We start from the raw sequence: 20,701 nt of genomic DNA, 5'->3' as shown, positions 1-20,701 counted from the left end.
CATGTCACAGACTGTGAAAGTATTTGAAGGGGTAACCTCGGGAGGCAGACACAGAATGGACAGCCAGTGAGTGAATGAATGAAGCTCCTGACCCTTCGCCCCAGCCAGTGCCCTGAATGTCCTAGGTGTGGTTAGTAACTGTACGTATACGCGGTCGGAAACATCGGCAAGCATCCCGCTCCCCTACAGCAGGAACTACCAACTCAGAAACAGCACATCTCCTCCACCTATGCCAATGAACACAGAGACGCCCGAAAATTTCTTTATCAGAACTTTTTTTTTTTAAAGTACAAAAATCAAAAGAAAATCCCCGCAGAATATTCTCGTTGGCTGATACTGATACAAAATGATTAGTGAAAGTCATCAACGTGGAGACCGTACAATGTCCAGATGGAAAACGTTTCCGGGGCACGTCAGACACGTCACATATGAAAATAGCTCGAGATACAAAACTAGAGCTGTGATTCCAGCACATGGCACCAAATTTAGAGCAATTTTATTATTTAACATAATCCCGATGTATATACAGTGTCCTCCCAAATAAGAAACAGTTTGATTCCAGAATTTCAAATGTGGTTTCCAAAGCGAATTCTTATCGTCAATTTTAAAGAACAAACACAACAACAACAAAAAGAAGCCCTGAAAGCTAATTCTAATTTTGATCTTTGACTAAAATACACACCCTGAACCTCTCTCATACAAAAAAAAAATGTATATTATAAATAAAACTTTCAAAGGCGATCTTGGATGCTTTATTGCACATCGAAGAGAAGATCTGCCGCTGTGAACGGCTCTCAGCCTTTTCTTACTGCAGCCGACTCCGTGAAAGCACCGTGGGCGTCTCGAGTCCCATCCCGTGCTTCTTTGGAACCGCAACGAAGCGTTCCGCTTCAGTTACCGTCCCTCAAGTCAGAGTAACTTCTGCTTTCTAACAGAATGTGATCATAGGGGTTCTGAGCAAATAAATGTGCATGTCTCAATGTTAGTTTTCTCTTTTTCTAACAGATAAAAAACATAGAGGAATTTTACCCAATCGTCCGTCTCCAATCCCTCCCGGGCCGCCAGCGTCTCTTCTACTGTTACATTGCGCTACAGGGCTCCCGCTAATGCCATCATCACTAGCAGTATCCTTTGGCCTCAATCTCTTCTACCTCCTTAGCTATTTTTACCATTACAAATCAGCCAGAAGGCGACGGTTTTAAAAATAAAAATGTTCCCAATAAGTTCAGCACAGTGCCCAGCAAAAAGTAGGCGTTCAATAAATATCTGATAAATGAATGTAAGCCCCCTCTTTACGCTTACATGTGCTAATGATTTACGGGCAACAAACATTAACTGAGGAGAAAACACGTAGGATGTGGAAGCAGACATTGTCAGTTTCTAAAATCCTTCCCAGGACAGACTGTCGACTTAAGGATTAACTATTCCAATAATTAAAACAGATTAGTCAAATACTTTTAATTTTGCCAAAGGACTCTAACAGCTTGCCTTTGGCAACCCCCAAACATACAGCGAGCCCCCAAATAAAACAAAATCAAATTGCACTATTACGGAGAGAGACAAGTCCATGAGGGCAGAGGCGTCCGTTGCTCAAGGGACGGCGACTTCCAGGAGCCGATTGTTCTTCCGCTTGCAGGTGGGCACGCTCCCGTTTTTCTGGGCGCCTTGGATAAACTTGACACACACTTTGTCCTGTCTGAACTGCACCAGGAACCTAGGAGAAGAGAACCAAACTCACTCAGGCGCACACACAAAGCAGGCGAGGGTGCAGGAAGACCAGCTTCCTTTTCTGAAAGGGCCAGAACCTTGGGAGGTACTCAAGACCCGCCTCCATTGCAGGCCACGCCCACACCTACTTGTCATCAACTAGCCCCAAGAAAAGGAAGCTCCTGTATCCCAGTAGGGTGAGCTGAGACAGCCATTGCTTTGTGTTTCAGGGGGGGCGTTAACAGGCTGCAGCCCCACCTTTCCTCATTTTTCCATGGCCAAGTTTTTAAAGGGTCAAATGAAACATTTGCCGAATCAGACACGCGAAATGCAGACTTTCAGAAAGCTATCCACAGGCACCCTACCCCAGTGGTCTTTCCAGCCTGCATATCCTCATCAGCAGGCTCAGAACCTTTCTCCGTGGACCTGGGGGAACAGCCTCCTGAAGCACTGGGGCATTCCTGAGAGACTCACCTAGCAAACACATGGTTAATGGCACTGACACCCATAGCAACCGCAAGGGCAAAGACTCCATGGTTCTGATGTATACGCCAGCCCCAGTTGAAAGGCCATTTTTTACATGTACCATCTCCCGGGGCGAATTATGCCAGCTTCTAATTCACACACTGTTCTATTTATTTTGTGTGTGCTCCGGGGCACATGTGTGGGTGGGTGGGTACGCGGGTATTTGTTGTGCATGTGTGTGCGGCTGCATGGGTATTTGTTGTATAGGTTAGAGTTCAGCTTTCGGTAGAGTTCCTCTGGGAACTATCTACCTTGTCTCTGGAGAGAAGTTCCCTTATTAGAACCCACAGCTCACCAATTATGCTAAATTGACTGACAAGCAAACCCTAGAGATCGACCTGCCTTCCTGGCACTCCAAGGGTTACCACCTCTCCAGCACTCTGTATGGGGTGCTGAGGCCTTAACTGGGGTGCTCACCCTCGTCAGCGTTATCCCAGCTGACCTAGGTCTCTAGCCCCTTGCTGTTTGAAAAGGATGATAGCACTGACCTTTCAAACGGGATCTTCCTTCTCCACTTGATGCACCAGGGATAGAACACTGTAATCCTACATCCTCCTACCTGGGAGACGTCCTCAGCACACAGTATTATTCTTTTCTTTGTGAGACGAAGTTTCACTAAGCAGCCTGGGGTGGCCAGGCACACATTATGTTTATCGGGCTAGCCTTGAACTCAGAGACTGTTCCAGTTCTGCTACAGCAATCTTACGTTACACATTATCTGTCTCGCTATTTAAGGACATGGGTTTGATCGGCCACAAATACTGGACACACACCGCTACCTAAAACAGCTGGGTTCGTGGAAGAAAGCGGAGAACCAAACCCAACAGTAAAGCAGAAAGCGAGGAGTGTACTGCACAAGACGTGGACATACTCATCCGAGATCTCGATATTGAGCTTCTGGTTGGTCTGGCTGAGGGTCGTACGGTAAAGCTTGGTGGCCATCTCAATCAGGTGGTCACTGCTGAAGAGGAAGTCTCCTTTGCTAGCCGCTTCTGAGCCCTGCAACGACAAGTCAAGAATCAGAGAGGAGGGGAAGGCGCACGGGTTTGAGGGGAAACTACAGTCTCCCGAAAGCTCTGATGCTGGGGTGCATCCTCCAGATGAGCGGCAAGGACAAGACTGGATACCTCAGTTTGGTCATAGACTAGAGCAGTGTCTGTAGACCCCTGGAGAAGAAGCCACAAAAGTCCTTTATGGTGGGTTTGCATAATCAAGCTTTAGGGGCAACGACCCAACTTACAACTCATGCTCAAAGCGCCCTTCAAAAACCTTTCAGTGATTTGGTTTTTAAAAGCAACACAGGGGCCAGTGGGACGACTCAGTGGGTGAAAGGGCCTGCCACAAAGCCTTGAGGACCAGAGTTTGATCCCCGGGAACGGCACGGTGGAAAGAGAAAACCGACTCTCACAAGTTGTACCGACGACTCTTACCAACACACACACACAATAGATAATTATAAAAAGTAGTAAAAAAAAAAAAAACCAATAAATTCTTTTTAAGGAAATTAACAACAAAAATACTTCAAACAAACTCCCAGGGCAGCTGAGTACACTCAGCTGCACGGAGCGTCACCACGAGACTCAGGCTGGCGACAAACAGGATGCTGAGGTCCCAGGCTGAGAGCTGAGCTGCGATTAGATGGGGGTGTGGCCAGGAGAGCAGTGGATCTCCAAACCCCGCCCCCGAGCTGTCACTTTTGAGTGTCACTGATGCTAAGAGCAGCTGTTCTTGTGGCTTGATATGCCTCCATTTGGATTTAGACCCATGGTGGGGTGAACAGGCCAAGGAAAGTCTCTGGGTTTTTTTTCTATATGTATCAGAAGATGCTAACATCTGTTTATTTGGTGATGACGATTGTGTGACAGTCGCTCTGTTAAGCACGCATGTACACTGTGCATAAAACCCCGCCACCAATGTTATGTAATAGACACAATCATTTTAAAGTTGAGATTAGTGAAGAGTTACAAAATAGCATGGACCCAGCCATCAAAATAAAAACCTAGTGCCTACACTTGAGCCATTCTATTCAAGCCGGTGGTCCTTCTTAGGTAAAAAGCATAAAATATTAAAAAAAAATTACGTTAAAATCAATGGCAAAGGTTTTCCGGTAGTTGCAGCCTTTGATAAACCACCAAGTCAAAGGCAAACAAGAACAAAAGTGACATTTTTAAGCTGTCACACAGAAGCAGCACCAGGAAGAAACATAGTATCAAACGTCTCACCATCTTCACCTATTACTATTGGAAGTCATGTGAGCAAGCTAAGGAACGTGTAACTCGATTCCTGAAAACGGAGCCTGAGATTTTAGATGTGGGAGAAAACAGTTAAGCTCTATAAGTCAGCAGGGGAAAGAGAGGCAGGGCTAGGAAGGTGGGGCCATCCAGCCAGTAGATGGGAAAAAGGATGCGAGGAGCGGGTTCGAGGTCAGGGCGCTGGTGGAACCTTACCTCCTTGAGGTGAACGGCAAAGAAGCCATCGTTCTGTGAACTCATGGAGACCTTGGTCACATCCACCAGGGGGACCTCGGACTTGATCTGCCCGGACTTTTGATCAGCAAGGAGAAGGTTATTGTTTGTCAAGAGGAAAATCCGGGATGTACTCTGAGACAAGACACAAAAGCATGTAAGGACCAAGAACCCAAAACACTCCAAAATGGTACCTACGTGCAAATCAAGCAGCAGTCATATCCAGCAATAAACATGTTATTCTGCTGTCTCTCAGCAAGCATACTTATGTAAATACACACATAAATAAATAATGCATTCTGAAAACTTCATGTATGTGTGATATGAACTCTCTCCCTTATTCCCGAGAAAGGGCCTCTCAGCGAACTGAACCTCTCTGTTTCAGCTAGGCTGGCTGGTCCAGCTCCTAGGATCTTCACACTCCAGTGTGGGGTGATAAGCAATCACACTACAGCCAGTTTTTTTGATGCGGGAGCTTGGGATTTGAACTCGGGTCCTCACGCTTGCAAAGCAGGGGCTTTTAATCCATTGAGCCATCTTCCCGTGCTTATATTTTCAATTTCTGGGATGCAAACGGTACTAAAGCAGAAACAGGGAAAGAACTCAGCTACGCCGGGCGGTCCAAGCTTTTACCTTCCCATTCGCGCGGTTAATTTTGTTCACGACCTCGGCAATAATGATCTTCTCTTCAATGGCGTCTTTGAGTTTCTTATATTTGGGGTTCTTGTTGATTTCCAGGTAAGCTCCTTGGAATGGCTGCCCAACACTACAGGGGAGAAAGAAACCTTGTACCTTAGAAATGGCTTCAGACAGAGGCGACAGATCAGAGGGGGACAGACCAGGGGATCTTAGGGAATAAATAAGTCAGGAAAGTGACTTCAATTGATTTTATTCTTTGCGCAAGCACCTGTTTTAGAGCCGGGTTAGAAACGAAGCCCTAAACCTATGTCAAGTCTATTTTAAAGCAGCCAGAGGCAGCTGGTTGGTGAGGCTGTGATAAAAAAGCTCACTGGTAATGATCAGGAGAGAGAAAGCACCCTGTACGGCCAGAGTCAAGCACAAAAGCTAACAGCAGCCCACACAGGGCACACCAACCCATGTAAACAACGTAAGCCAACGAGAAAGAATGAAATCACCACCACCCTGCTCCAAAGGCAAATATCATTTTCACACAGAGAGTAAGAGAAAGTCAACGACCTGCAGGACAGGCTGGACCTAGGGCTTGTCAATCACGTAAAGGAAGACTATACAGTACTTGATTTTTCCCATGGGACTCTGGAGACTCGAGACCACCTCACTAGGATGTCCCGGAGGTGACAGGCACTCAGGCACAACCAGAGCCCTTTGCTTCTGCCCAGAGGTTGCTCAAGTGCGCCCTCCTGGAGACCCTGGGGGTGGGGGACCTCCCTCAGGGCAGGGTTTAAGGGGTACTGAGAAAAAGACTGCTGGCCCACAGGACCTGACGCTTCACTTCGAGGTCATTTCTGGAAATAAGAACAGAAGCCTTGTCACGGCTGGTGCTGTGGGTGGAGGCTCAGGGAAGAAAAATCTACGTAGGTGGCCGGCCCTTTCCCACAGGCACTGCTTCAAGGCTCGGGGAGACACGTTCTTCCACGTCGCCCACAGGTGAAGAGAGTGGGCCACCTCCTCCAGAAACTGTCACAGCGCCCCCCAGAAGGCACTTGCCTTGAAGCTCACTTTATGCTCACAGTTAATTGTGGTTTTAATAATAAAAGGTGCTAAGAGCCCAATTTTAGTCCGTTTCCTTAGCGACACATTCTATAGTCCACCCCCGCCCCCTGCCATTCTAGAGTCTTCTATGGGAGATGTTTAAGAAGGCTGCTGTCTAACTTGAGACTTATAAAGAAAAGGATGAATAAAATCAGTTCCTGAAGAAAGCACACCGCTTTCCTGCTGGTTGGCGTAGCCTTCACACAGTAGGCATGTTAGACAACTTTGGATTTAGTCACACAAACATTCAAGTAAGCAGCTAATGGAGGATATACTGCAAATTAGAATATTCAAACCCCAACGGGCCTGACAACTATGCTAATTTAACCCTTTTAAAGGTAGAGTTTTGAACCATATATACAGGTACAGGAACTACGTAGGACGACTTGGCAGGCAATGCCAAGCTCTTCATTTCTAGATCTTTAGGAAAAGCTGCAAGTCACTGGAGATTCTGGTTTGCAGTTACACAACCCAATTGTTTATATGAAGACTAGATGAAGTAGAACAGGAATGTTGGGGGGACTGATGGATTCAGGATTCACGGGACACTCGGATATGCCAAGTCCTTTGTCACGGGCTGGACTTGCTGAATCTGCAATGTGTTTATTCTTTTCCGGGGTTCACAGTGTCCACAGCGAATGACCTGAACTTTTGTACAGGCCACCGAGGTTGTGTCTGACCATTTAGCAGCCAAAGGACACCATGGGTCCATGCTTAAGTAACAAGAAAGAGTAATGACCGGTCTGTTCCTGGCGTTGACCTGACAAATGAGTTTCTGACCTGGCTTCATACTGGCAGGAAGATCCGAACACCTATTATAGTTCAATGCAAAAACAGCCTTGAAAACAGGGTGTCCAATGACAGTTCATCCCAACAGCCACAGAGCCTTCAACTGGCATGACCTCCTGTTTACCAGACGATTTCAGCTAAGGCCAACAGAGCAAAGCCAATGACTGTAATCCTTCTGCATCCCATGGAGGCTGCTCCCCAGTGTTAGGTGTACTGATATCCAGTGGTTTTGGAAGTCATTCACAAAATTAAGTACCATGTATCTATTATTGAAATGAAACTTAGAAAAGATGCTGAGACATGTTTGAGAAAGCAATTAGCACAGCAACAGCATTGCTGAGCAAGCACAAGCATACACACCTGGAAGGATATAGAGCCTTCTTGTCTTTGAAGAGTTCACTGGCCTCTAGCTTCTCCTCGTAAATAAGTTTCTGCTGGTCTGTGAACTGGTCCCTGTATTTTTTACACTGTGAGATACAATAACACACACAAAGAACCAATTAAGACAAATTCTTGGGGTTTCATTTTTTTTGCTTTGTTTTGAGACAAGAAAGGGTCTCTCTGCAGAGTCCTGGCTGTCCTGGAACCCATGGCTGACCTTGAACTCAAGAGATGAGAGATGCCTACCTCTCTCCCTCTCAAGGGCTAGGATTAAAGGCATGCGCCACTATACATGGCCAGTTTCTTGTTCTTAAGCACGCTAAACTAAGAAGAGCAGTGAAAATCATTCATTTGAAAAGACAAACCCACTTTGGTTTCTAAAAGTTGGTCTTAAGAAAATGTTACGACAGCACTCGGGAGGCAGAGGCAGGCGGATCTCTGTGAGTTTGAGGCCAGCCTGGTCTACAAGAGCTAGTTCCAGGACAGGCTCTAAAAAAGCTACAGAGAAACCCTGTCTCGAAAAACCAAAAAAAAAAAAGAAAAAAGAAAAAAAAAAGAAAATGTTACGAGGCATTTGTGTTGCAGATTTTAGAATGCTTCTTCAAAATATAACAACAGGGCCTAAGTGGCCTATGCCCAGGGAGTCTAGATTCATTCTGCTACAATGGGAACCCCAAGGACCTCCAGGCCTGGGCTGTCATTCCTGAACACATACTCAGAAGCAATAGCACTATAGGGGACAGTATGGTAACCCCATGCAGCAGCTTCACACACACACACACACACACACACACACACACACACACACACACACACCCCTCTAACCCAGGAGTGTGCACTCTTTACAATTACTGTTTTTCATTGTAAGATGCTGGCAGTAGCTGGACATGTCTGTAGACACTCAAACCCCAGCACTTGGGGGTCTGAGGCAGAAATTATATGAGTTCAAGGCCTGCCTGGGCCACACGCCAAATCTGAGGTTGGCCTGAGGAGGACCCCGTCTCAAAACCAAACCAGCACAGACATCCGATGGCAGCCGTCTACCAAACAGCTTTCAAGACCCACAAGTATGGTACAGATTGTCTGAAACACACTGCCCAAGTTTCCCCAGTACCACTTTAGACTGTGCAGGGCTCTAGGAACCCCTCAACTCTGACTCCAAGGATAAAGTGCAGGGGGACAGGGGCTGGCCAGAGGAGGAGGGACACACTGTTCAAAGAATCGGACTATGGATTGGCCTGTGCCTCCACTGAACTGACTCTAGGAAGAACGAGAGCATCGGGATTGCTCCTCTCTGTGATAAAGCTCCCTTCAAGAGTGAAAAGGCTTCTCCCCAGCTTCTCCCCACAGGAGGGAGAGCCCGACACGGCAACTCCTGCTCTTCAGGGAAGACAGGAACCGAGAGGCTGTTAGATCTCTTAAGAACAGAACTTGGAAGCCATGAATCCTACTAATTAGCAATAATGTCACTCTTACACGTGACCAAGGAGAGAGCTGCCTGGAATACACAGCCACTAGTCATCTCCCAAGCCTTTCTAATAATGATATATGTAACATCTGACAACCACATAATTCAATAATCCATGTAACAACCAAGGTGTCCAGAGAAAGTCTTGGCATGAGAAGAGGCAACACCGATACACTTCCTCGGGAGGTGCGGTCAGCAGTGCCAGCTGACCTCACGTGACCTGAATTTCCTGGCCACTCAGGTCTACATGCCTCAAAGCTTGCTCTTTCCTCGTAGGAACCTGACGGCCGGGGCTAGAGCGGTGGCTCAGTGGTTAAGAGCACTGCCTGATACTGCAGAGGACCCAGGTTCAATACCCAGCACCCACAAGGGCTACTCACAACTGTCTGTAATTCCAGTCCCAGAGCACCCAACATCTATGGTAAAAGACCAGTGCACATTAAAAAAACAATTAAAAAAAAAAAAAAGAACCTGACAGTACTGAAATAAAAGGCAATATGAAATAGATTTTCAACTTCCCTTTATTTAGGACAGATGAAATTTTGTCCTTGAGAGGATTGCAATGTTCACTTCCTAGCCCGAAGTGTGTATGCTCACATGTGTATTGGTATAGGTGTTTAATAAATGTGGTAAAATAAATGCATATTAATTAGTAGGATTTAACTACCTTGTTTGGAGCTCATCATAATGAATGATTTCTTTCTTTTTCTTCCTTCCTTCCTTTCTTTCTTTTTAAAATTTTTCCCAAGACAGAGATTCTCTGCATAGCTCTGAACTGGAACTCGCTTTGTAGACCAGGCTGGCCTCGAACTCACAGAAATCTACCTCCCTCTGCCGCCCAAGTGCTGGGATTAAAGGCGTGTACCACCATGGCCTGGCATAATTAATGGTTTCTCTTTCCAGCAGCGTTCCTTTATAGAAGGAGGAAAATAAGAAAACCCCAACTAGGTGAACCACCTGGAAGCTGAAGGGGAAAGTAAGTGCAGTCAGGAGCGCCTCCTCCCAGCTACACCAAGAACAGCCGGCACAGGCGCTATCCTGGCTCCTGCAGGATTTCTCACACAGCACCAAGTACAGGAGGCAGCAGCTCACCATGGCAACGTACTCAGGCGACCCTCATCAAGGTGACAGCTGCGTTAAGGTTCGGATCTTACACCGCAGCCTTCAACCCCCGAAAACCAGAATGACCTCTGAAAAAGACAACGTCATGCGTTTTACCCGCCACAAGTGGAAGATCCTTTTCAGCTCCTTGTGCGTCGCGTCCAAGAACAGGTAAGGTCTCGGTGGCCAGTTCTTGTCTATTGGCGACAAGGAAGGCATTTTGTTTTTCATTTCCAAGAAGTATTTTTGTACCTGCGTTGGGTTGGACAGAAAATACCAGATGAGGAAAATACCCCAGAGAGATGGTACACGCTCCCCGATCATCCAAACCAGTCTTTAAGAGAGTTGATCAGTTTGAGTCCGTAAAGTTGTGATTTCCTCTGATAATTCTACCTAATACTCTTATACCTATGTGGGAGGGGAGGAGGGGGATATGTGATCTGCACCAAACAGTCATCAGGAAGGATGACAACAGACATAATTACTGCTATCAGCACTGGCTTGCACCAATACCACAGTAGGGCTGCTCTGTTCAACAGGGAGCCACTCGCCGTATGTAACTACTTACACTTACATTTTAGAGAACTTAAATTAAATAAAGGACTCAGGCACACTTCCCAAGCGCTGTATAGAACCGTACATGGATAGTGGCTACGCTCTAAAGTTATGGAACACATTCATCATTGTAGCAAGTTCTAGACAAAGCTATACTGTCGAACAAAGATGCTCCCTAATCTGAGAGGTTTCAACTGATGAAATTCTGACTTTATGATGGTGCATGAGCAAGGCCTACTCAATAGAGACCACACTTCACAGTCTGATGTCTGGAGGGGCTGATAGGGGCAGCGCAAGGCTCTCCTAAGAAGCTGGGCCGCAAGTCCTGGGCTCAGCGAGTCAAGCAATCACGACTGACCACTGACAGACTTTCTACACGGGCCATGGTGTGGTGAATGCACTCTTGGCATAAGATATTCTCAACTTAGGATGTCGCATATATATGATGTGTCACTCCCATGGGCCAGGCGCTGGGAAAGTCTTATCACTGCTCAAAGTAAACACCTCACGTGACCACACGAGAACCACAGAAGTTACTCGCCCGTGTTATAAATAAACAGAAGTCCTGGCTGACACCAGCGTTTACAGGTCTGCCACACTACACCCTCCAGCAGGGCAACTCCAGAATCCAGCCTGACCCGCCTTTGCTTCCGGATGCCTTGCTTACATCAACTTATTTACAAAGCTGGCCCTCCAGAGTCCATAGCCGTTTAGTGGGGCAAAAGCCTGGCTCTCCTCACGGCCCCTTCTTAGTTTTCTATGGCAAATAAAATAAGCACTTAGTCAATCCTACCAATCACAGGCCCCTGACAGTCCTGACACAACTGCATTTGAACCCGCTGAAGACCCAAACGGTGACTAACGGTCTTTTAAAGCTACGATTCCTGTCAGATTTTAAAAGTCAGATTTTATTGAGTTGGTGCTATTAAGTGGTTAATCTAACAAGGCTAATTAGCTATACGGGGGGTGTGTGTCCAACTTACAATTCTTTGAAGCGTAAACTCATAGATTTTCTTCCCAGCATTCGCTCTGAAGAATTTCCTGTATTCCCGGCGCACCTTTCAAAGGAAGTAGAGCAAGGGTTAGAAGGAGGCTGGTGGGGGCTCACCGTGACAAACCTCTTTACACATAAAGCGTATACGGAAACCACATATTTACAAACGTCCTTGCTGGGATGAGAGAACTGGTGGGTACACACTCAGGCTGTGGCGATTACGTCAGAGAGAAAGAGACTCGGGGAACCAATACTTTAAATCCTATTGGTTTTCACACAGGCTGATGGTTTGACAGGAAACCCTCTACAGGGATAGCTGGTCCTAAATCAGGGCACGTTTCATAAAGTATTTTATGAGGCAATTTCTCTTTTAGATGTTTTTGAGAAACTATCTGAAGAACTAGATTGAAGCTTCCAAGGATCCTGCATAAAAACCCAGGACTTGACTAGCGGACGACAGAGTAGAAGCAGCTAAAAGTAAGACTCTCAGGCGCCTCCGGGCCATCGCTGACTTCCATTCAATCGCCAAATGTCACACTTCTTATCGCGGCACTGAAGGCGTCACGCGCCATTTTGCACAGAAACTCTCCCCACAGTGCGACACGATAATCTACTTCATATATTGATGTCTAAAAACTAAGTACAGTGTCCACAGAATCAATGAGTGTTACAGTTAAACACTGAAGCTGCAGGGAACACAGAAAGTATTTATCATCATCTACTTATGAACGGGAGTCAGAAATTAGCAAAACGTCAGCCCCTCTGTGTCCCTCGGTGTTCTACCTTTTCTCTCTCCCTTCCCACTTTCCTGGGCTGAAATACATATGCTTAACATATCTGTCTAGTGGGTTTTGTGGAATAGAGACCTACGAGCCAAGCTCAGTCTGTAGATAACACTTTATCCTTATGTTTTTACAGAACGGTTTCTTGATCACAGGTTTCTCATAATGTTTTTGAAGCTCCAGTAACAACGAACCCCATTTCTATGGGACAGGGGAACCCCAGTAGCCTTTGTTGAGAGCTGCAGGTTCTGGACTATACATAGCCAATCCTACCTAACCAGCCTGCTGTCTTCCTCATCTACACCACCTGCCCACCCTCCAGGCATCTATACAACAGCTAAAGGTTACACTCTGACATATACTCCACACAGGCAGCCCCCTTTAAAATCCATGTCCTAACTGCCATGTCTCTTTCAGGAATTCATAAACATTTCAGACCTCCAGCTTCCAAGGGTCAAGGGGAATACAGAGGAAAGCAGGCAAGCTAAAGGAGTCTGTCACACGGGAGCACAGCCGGAGGCAATGCAGAAGTCCTTCTCTACACAGCTGGATCTCACTGGATCGGAGCTGTCGGCACACTTCTGACACGCCACAGGATAAATAGCGGCTCCGTACAATAAAAACTTGGTGAAATCACACTCTTCTCAGAGTGGGGATCCTCCTGGGCACAGGCATCATAAAATGGCCAGCGTACTTTGGATTTATATTTATGCAAGCAAATCAAATCATTTCAAAGGACATTTCAAAGCACTGCTCACATCGACATAACTTGTGTTTAGGATATAACGACAAGATTATTACAATCTGAAACTTCGAAAAATGTTAAATCTTGTTTCCTAACAGTAATAATGGAAACAGGATAAGCTACGTCTGTCTCATTAGGAACTGGGGCATGTGTGTGTGTGTGGGGGGGGGGGTGAGCTGCAGTTAGGGCAAGCCCAGAGAATTCTGCAGAAACAGCTTTCACCTGCAGGCTGAGTGTGTTCAGCCAGCTGTGGCCAACACCTTCCCAGTGCAAAAGCAGCTGGAAAGACTGTGCACTGAAACCCGGACAACTGCAGCCCTGACTGGCAGGAGTCAGCACGGAGAAGAAGGTCTGGATCCAAACCCGCCTGTTTCCTTCTTCTTGTTAAAATTAGGATGCAAATTCGAAAGCACGAAATGTTTCATTTTGCGTGGCTTCCGAACAGAACATGCATAGAAGGGATGGTGCAGAATCTGTCAAAGAGAACACCTGCTAAACTCTACTGACATTACGTCTTCATTACCTTCTGAATACTCAGGATACTCCAAAAGGATAATTAACTAAACATTCGTAGGAGGGACTTTCAGGGGAAGATGGAGGCGCGGAGTTGATGACTGCTCAGCTAATTTTCAAATATTCAGAAGAAGAGCTGGTGTCCCTGGACTGGTAGGAACGCTGAGGAGGACTCATGTGAAAAGGACCCTGATGGCCCTCAACAGGCTATGTGGACGTCTCACTATGCTGGATAATCACTAAGCAGGTGGACCGAATCCTCCTATTGCCTGAAGGTTTTCAGCGCTCAGGCCCACATCTTATTTACTGGTGTGTGCCTTTCCCTCCCGGATCAAGCACACAGGTTTGTACTTTACAGTTCGCTCCATTTCAGGATCCCCATCATCTCATTCAGCAGCCAAACACTCACGTTTGGGCCGTGGATCAACTCGGAAGAAAGTTCCGTTCCAGCCCTCGGGGGGGGGGGGGGAGACGGACAGCCCAGGAAGAAGGGCAACAAAGCCCACCACTCCCTCTCAGGCTACTGTGGTTGGAAGACAGCTTCGAACTCAAAGATCACACTCTGCCTCACGATTTAAAAGCTCATAAAAAGCAGGGTGGTGGTGGCAATTGCTTTTAATCCCAGCACTTGGGAAGAAGAGGCAGGTGGATCATTGTGAGTTCGAGGCCAGAGGCCAGCCTGGTCTACATGTCTTGGACAAAATATACTGTATCACACTCATTATTTACATTAAAATTAAAGTAAAATAACAAAATTAATGTGTAGTTGTTTTCATTTTTTTCCCTTTAAAAAGAAACAAGATTAGGCAAGCTGACATTTCATAAGGCTGCGCAGACAGTAGCAAGCGCCGCCAGGTTTCTCAGGTTAGTAGGTGCGAGGCTTTACGGGGTGGGGGGTGGGGGATTCACCCAGGGCAGGAGGAAGTCACGGTGGAAGTACCTTCAGTCCAAGCCAGTAAGCCCAAATGACAGCAACTGCATGCTTACGCCTAGCCTCTTCCTTCAAGCGTTTCAACTCCCTCCGAGCCTAGAACGTTTTAGATAGTAAGTAAGAGAGAGCCCATTGCAGACAGCACAAATGACCAGAAAAAGACACCCCCCACCAAACAGGAGAGCCAACATTTGAGCAGGGCTGCAGATGGCGGAGGAACAGTGCACACTCATTTCAACCCGAGGATTCGGCGTAGAGCTGGCACAGCGGCGTGGATGTCGGTGCAAGGACAATTGTGATCACTCCTCGCGTGCACCCCTCCTGTCTCCTCAGTCCCCACTCACTCCTGCCTCCACATTGGCTCAGCTCCCTCATGGAGAGATCTCACTATCCTTTCCCTGGCTGTGAACCTCCCGAGATCCTTTATTTGGGTGAATTAAGTAGGCAAGTCGTGTGAACAACCATTTGGAAAATTGCAAAAAAAAAATATAAAGGCTGTGCAGATGTGAATGCAAGCAAGACGGCAGAAGAACAAAACACAGAGGTCCTTCCCAGCCAAGCCAGAAGTGGCGTGCGGAACTGAACTGCATGGGGGCAAAGTCACCGTCAGAAGGTCCTGGAATCAATCCCTCATGTTGTCAAAAAACAAACTTGGCAAAGATCCCAAATAGTGAAATATACTAAAAAAATTGAAATGGGGCAAAAAAAAAAATGGCACAACTGACAGGTTGAAAAGATGACTCTGGGGGGAAAAAGTGAACCTTAGGCAGGCTCTTTCACGAGACGTGGGCAGGCACTGACTTTTGAAACTTCCCGGCACTTGAGACAGGGGAATAAGCTCACTGCAAAAGTCCTGTCAGGAGCAGGGAGTCGGCTGGGACGCTTCCCTTGGTCAGCTAAGGAACTGGTTTTTAGACTCTTAGAAAAAAGACAAATGAACAATTTCGGTCAATTTTTGGACAAACCTTTTGTGGATCCCGCATGGTTTACTTCTTATTTATATCACAAGATGGGCTTACAATGCTAACGAGGTAGACTTTAACAAAAACACAGGACTCCGTAGAGTTGTGTGTTTCTAACTGCACTTTAGGCAGAGAATGATCTTTGATGCCTAAGCAAGAAAAACATCTGAGACTCTTGTTCCTTGGGGGGGGGGGTGGGATGTGAAATGTTTCCAGAGCTCAGGACTTGGCCTGGAATTAGCGAGAGTTTCAGGAGGCCTTTGTCCTGGAAAACAAACAGCAGTGCTGGAATTCCTCGGATTCTTCTCTGGCAAGTATGGCTAGCTTCACAGGAGTGCAACTTCCTGTGAAATCACAGTTGTCCCCTCCCCTGAAAACATGACACTGTTGGCTTCCAGGAACCAATAGGTGTCAGCCTGAAACGCGATTTCATTTAAAGATGACTTCTTTCAAATCACATGTTAATGTTACTGGCATTCATTTGTCAACTCCCTGCAGAAACCGATCCGAACCCCAACCTTAACATTCTCCACATGCCCCCTGCATACAAGTAACCCCCCACCCCCCGAAAACTGGCCAGCATTCAACAGTTGGAAACAGTGGGCACTTAAACATGCAAATTATTGGAGGATTTTAAAAGAAGAACTACGCTAGAGTCTTATTAGTAAGATTAGTGTTTTGGTCTGTACATGCCAAAGCTCCCATGGCATCCTACCGTCCAGCATCACCGGGCTTATTAATCTGGCTGCTAGAGCATGCACTGAGGTGAGTCTCTACCAACTGCACCCTTCATCCCTGCTACGCTAAGAGACCAGGGTCGGTCCCCGCGCGCGGAACTCCCGGACGCAATGATGGGACATGTGCATCAAGTACCTTCGATCCAAGCCAGTAAGCCCAGATAACTGCAATAGCATGTCTATTCCTAGCCTCCTCCTTCAGCCGCCTCAGCTCCCTTCGCGCCTGTGGTGCGTTTGAAAAGGAGTGACAGAAAGGGTTAAGGCAGGAAAGGCTGCTGCTGCTTCCCAAGGGAGACAGAAAAGGAGACACCGGTCACCAACAGTAAACGCAAAAGCACGTGCCACCAACCCGCACCAGAACGCGGCAAAGAGCAGGAGACGCACGTGTGCTCAGTAGCTCAAGCCAGTGAGTCGTTTTGCCGCCCCTGAGTCTGCGGGTCCTCGGCTCCACAAGTTACATCCGACCCCACCTCCCTCTGCAGGGCCCCCGCCCTACCTGGGTTCCGTGCCAGTACGCTGCAATGGTGGTGGCTGCCTCCTTACAGCGCTTCTGATGCTTCAGCTCCCGGAGGAGTTTGCGGGCCTACGGTAGAGAAATCATCCCCATATGTGTATGTATATATGCTCAACGAACTTAAAGAGCGACTAGAAAAACCATCTTCAGAGAGGTGAGAGTCTCAACACACACGGCCCAGTGAGAACCAGAGTAGAACAGGAGCAAGTGCCCAGAGACAATGGCAAGGCAGGTGGTCTCACCAGGAGAAGGCATCCTCCCACCCTGGTATAAGACAGAAAAACAGTGGCCACAGCAACACGGGCTGTTCATATAAAGGTGGAGACTCAGTCATTAAAAACACTATGAAATTCTCAAAGAATTGACAAAATAATAATATTGTTATTATTAATATTATAGTTATTAATTATATTGTTATATATTAATAATTTTATTATTGTTGTTTTTTTTTTCAAGACAGGGTATCTCTGTGTAACAGCCCTGGCTGTTCTGGAATTAGCTTTTATAGACCAGGCTGGCCTTGAGCTCACAAAGATCCACCTGTCTTTGCCTCCCGAGTGCTGGGATTAAAGGCGTGTGCCGCCACCACCTGGCTAAAATATTAATATTTTTAAAGAGTAAGATGGTAAATGGTTGGTGTTGAAAGTCACACAGTGCGCCACAGCTACCAGAGGACTTGGCTATTACGGACCTAGAGTCTAAAATAGGTGAATATGGCCACATCTCCATGGATGGATATTAAAATCCACATTTCACGTAATTTTCATGAGCTTGAAACTCTCTTCTGCTTTTTGTTTACAATGGCTCAAAATATAAAAACCACTCTTGACGTTCAGGTTGGATGAATCAGAACACAGGCTTAAGTTTGCCTGGGGCCCCAAGTTCACTGACCCTTGAACCAAGCCTTAGCTGGAAGGACCTGGAACCTGAGCAGCCACTGTGGCTGTCCACTTTCCCTCAGACCACAGCCCGGGCCAGGACCAGGAGCCTTTGGTCTTTAGGAAGGGGCTGCAGAGGATCACTGGGAAGTCATGGACGCGAGGCTAACCCACAGGACTCCAGCACTGGCTGGACCGCGGCTTTCTGGACAATAGCTCCTCTCAAAAGCACAGTGTGCGAGGATGTCGCAATTATAGACAGTATTATTTCAGGGACTTCCTGCTTAGAGAACAAAGCTTAAAGAAATAAATAAATCAAGCCATGAGAAGGAAGCAGCCAAGACACGGCTCCCTGCTTGGCCCCATTAATATTTACTCTTTCCTTGTGGCTGTTTGCGGCACAGGTGTAGGAGAGGGGAAACTGTCCCCTGCAGAGCGAGCCTGAAAACAGCACCCTTTGCGGAGAAGCCCAGCTCCCACGTCCATAACTCACCTTCCAGCCCCGGATGTAGGACTGAATCACCAGGGCTGAGCTCTTTATCTTCTGGTACCGCTTCTGTTGCTGTGGGATAAAGGGGAAGAGGTGAACGGTCATCTCTGCAGAGCTAAAAGGCAGAGCTTGCAAGGTCAAAGAAAGGGCGTCTGTTCGCCAGGAGCAGTGGAAGCCCAATCATCCTCCCCACGTTGCTTTGGCCAGGGATTTATCATGGCAATAGTAACCCTAGCTAGACGGATACCTATTTCCCTTTGCTGTACGCAAACCTTATCAAGTCAGGAACCCGGCTGCTGGGTACACTTCGCTGTTCCCAGACCACAGCAGGCCTTTAAAAGCTTTTTTATGGAATTCAAGACAAACGGGTTAAACTCAAGTTTGGATTTTCTTAATGACCTCAAAATAAGAAATGATAAAAAAGCACACCTTAAGGATAGGCTATTGTTGGTCCTCCCTTTCTCAGGCAAACAGAAAAGAGCATCCTAAGCCTGCAGAGTTAAGAAGTGCTGCTGTGTGCTCAGAGGATCCATGACCACTAGGCACAGAGACAACAGTCCACCGTGTCTTAGCTGAGTGGACAGGAACAGGCCCTCCATTTAAAAGTCGTCATCCTAAGACTTGCATGGTGTCTGTAACCTTCCTGAGACTTGCATGGTATCTGTAACCTTCCTAATTAGAATGAGCAATTAAAGACCCACTCAAAGACCATGCACACCTTAAGCTCGATCATTTTGATACATTACTGGTTCCCAAAAGTTGGGAAGACGCTAACAATGCATTTCATGAAAGTAAGCCGAAACGGATTTTATCTGAGGGCAAAATGTCTCTTTAGATGCCGAGGGAACTTTCGGTGCTCTGAGATTAAAGCCATTTCTCTTCGATGCTGCGGTGGTTTATACAGCCAGCCAGTCATTTTAGATGACTGACCCCATTGTAGTGAAACCAAATGACACAATCTCCTCAAACCAATGACAAAAATCCAAGATAGATTTCCTGCTACATCCTCCCGAGATCAGTGCAAAACAGTCTTGAACACTAAACCCAAGCTCTGGAACTGGCTTAAGCCAGATCCATGCTCTGCCACTGACAGCTGCGGGCATTCTCAGAAGCGCCATGCCTTGTTTTCCCAGGTTAAAAAAAAAAAGGAATAATAATATGCATTTCATGAGGTCGTTGGGATATTTTAGCTATGGAAACGCTGCAAACACACAGTAGAGAACGTTGAGAAGATGGCATGGTTATGTCAGGTTGTACTGAGAAGCTGGTATGGTTACATCAGGTTGTATGGAGAAGTTGGTATGGCTATATAAGGTTGTACTGAGAAGCTGGCATGATTACGTCAGGTTGTACTGAGAAGCTTACATGGCTCCATCAGGTTGTACTGAGGAGCTGGCATGATTACGTCAGGTTGTACTGAGAAGCTTACATGGCTCCATCAGGTTGTACTGAGGAGCTGGCATGATTACATCAGGTTGTACTGAGAAGCTTACATGGCTCCATCAGGTTGTACTGAGGAGCTGGGCATGGCTACATCAGGTTATAATGCAGCGAGAAGTTAGCTGGTTACGTCAAGCTGTAGCTTCGGGACTCACCGCGTATCTCCTGCACCAGGCCGCAATCACAACTTGGCTTTTCTTCATGAGCAGGAAATGTGTACGGCACTTCCATCCCCGATAAATCTTCTGAATGAGAGTGGCCAGGTCCTCCAGCCGCTGCTTCCTTATGTCTTCCAATTGGAATAACTAGTAAGAAATGATAGACAGACTTAGCCAAAGTCCCCCAGGCCTAAGGCGTACACGAGAGGACGTCCCTGGGTGCTGAGGTCAGCTCCTTCAATGTGCACGCTACACACCACGGCGCTCGAGGGAAGTAACCGGATGGATCCGTGAAGGATCCAGTTATTCGGGCTTCATGACAAATCAGAGGCAGTTGGAATGAACCAGAGGGGACCCGCACCCTGCTCTGAAGGATGCAAAGCAGCTCAGGGTGAAGCCCCAGGACCAACATGATGTCCAGAAGTCTGAGAGGCTGGAGTTCAGATCTTCAAGCAAAGGACGCTCAGACAGCAGGGGACAACTCCCCCTAACAACCTAAGTGCCCTCAAGCTCTCTAAACTGCCACCCCACTGAGCCGTGTGATAATAATTATACTTCTCAGCCATCTGTTTGTTTAGACAAAGACTCCGAGGAATTCTAAGGAGGTCTATAAATTTGATAAATTTTGAAAAAAAAAATGTTTCCTTCCACGTTCCACGGGCACCCATGGAGCTGTGATCCCTAAAACTCCCGTGTAACTTAGATGCAGCAGACACTGATGGGCTCGCCTCCCAATCTCTGGGAATCAGGGAGAGCGGCTCAGCCAAGGTTTGGTAGCTATCACATAGTGTTGGTGTTGTGGAAATAATACACCATCCCTTTCATGCCCTAGCTC

General features: G+C 46.9%; 1 protein-coding gene across 3 annotated transcripts in view; it reads right to left on the bottom strand.

Moving 5' to 3' along the window:
* Window positions 1–464: 464 nt before the first annotated feature.
* Window positions 465–20,701, bottom strand: part of Myo1b (myosin IB) — a 153,349-nt gene continuing 133,112 nt past the window's right edge. For 2 of the 3 annotated variants that reach the window (XM_038315512.1, XM_038315511.1), the window contains exons 20-30: window positions 19,864–20,013; window positions 18,272–18,340; window positions 16,883–16,969; window positions 14,697–14,783; window positions 11,706–11,780; window positions 10,285–10,419; window positions 7,578–7,684; window positions 5,331–5,463; window positions 4,680–4,832; window positions 3,104–3,231; window positions 465–1,714 (exon numbers count right to left, since the gene is read on the bottom strand). In XM_038315512.1, coding sequence (XP_038171440.1) covers window positions 1,591–1,714; window positions 3,104–3,231; window positions 4,680–4,832; window positions 5,331–5,463; window positions 7,578–7,684; window positions 10,285–10,419; window positions 11,706–11,780; window positions 14,697–14,783; window positions 16,883–16,969; window positions 18,272–18,340; window positions 19,864–20,013 — 1,248 coding nt within the window. In that variant the 3' untranslated portion in view covers window positions 465–1,590. The remainder of the gene's footprint in view (window positions 1,715–3,103; window positions 3,232–4,679; window positions 4,833–5,330; window positions 5,464–7,577; window positions 7,685–10,284; window positions 10,420–11,705; window positions 11,781–14,696; window positions 14,784–16,882; window positions 16,970–18,271; window positions 18,341–19,863; window positions 20,014–20,701) is intronic. The other variant, XM_038315513.1, reaches the window with a different exon arrangement.

This window comes from Arvicola amphibius, chromosome 18 (assembly GCF_903992535.2).
Source record: "Arvicola amphibius chromosome 18, mArvAmp1.2, whole genome shotgun sequence".
NCBI lineage: Eukaryota > Metazoa > Chordata > Mammalia > Rodentia > Cricetidae > Arvicola > Arvicola amphibius.
The sequence above is the reverse complement of the archived record's forward strand: the minus strand, read 5'-3'. Positions and strand labels throughout refer to the sequence as shown.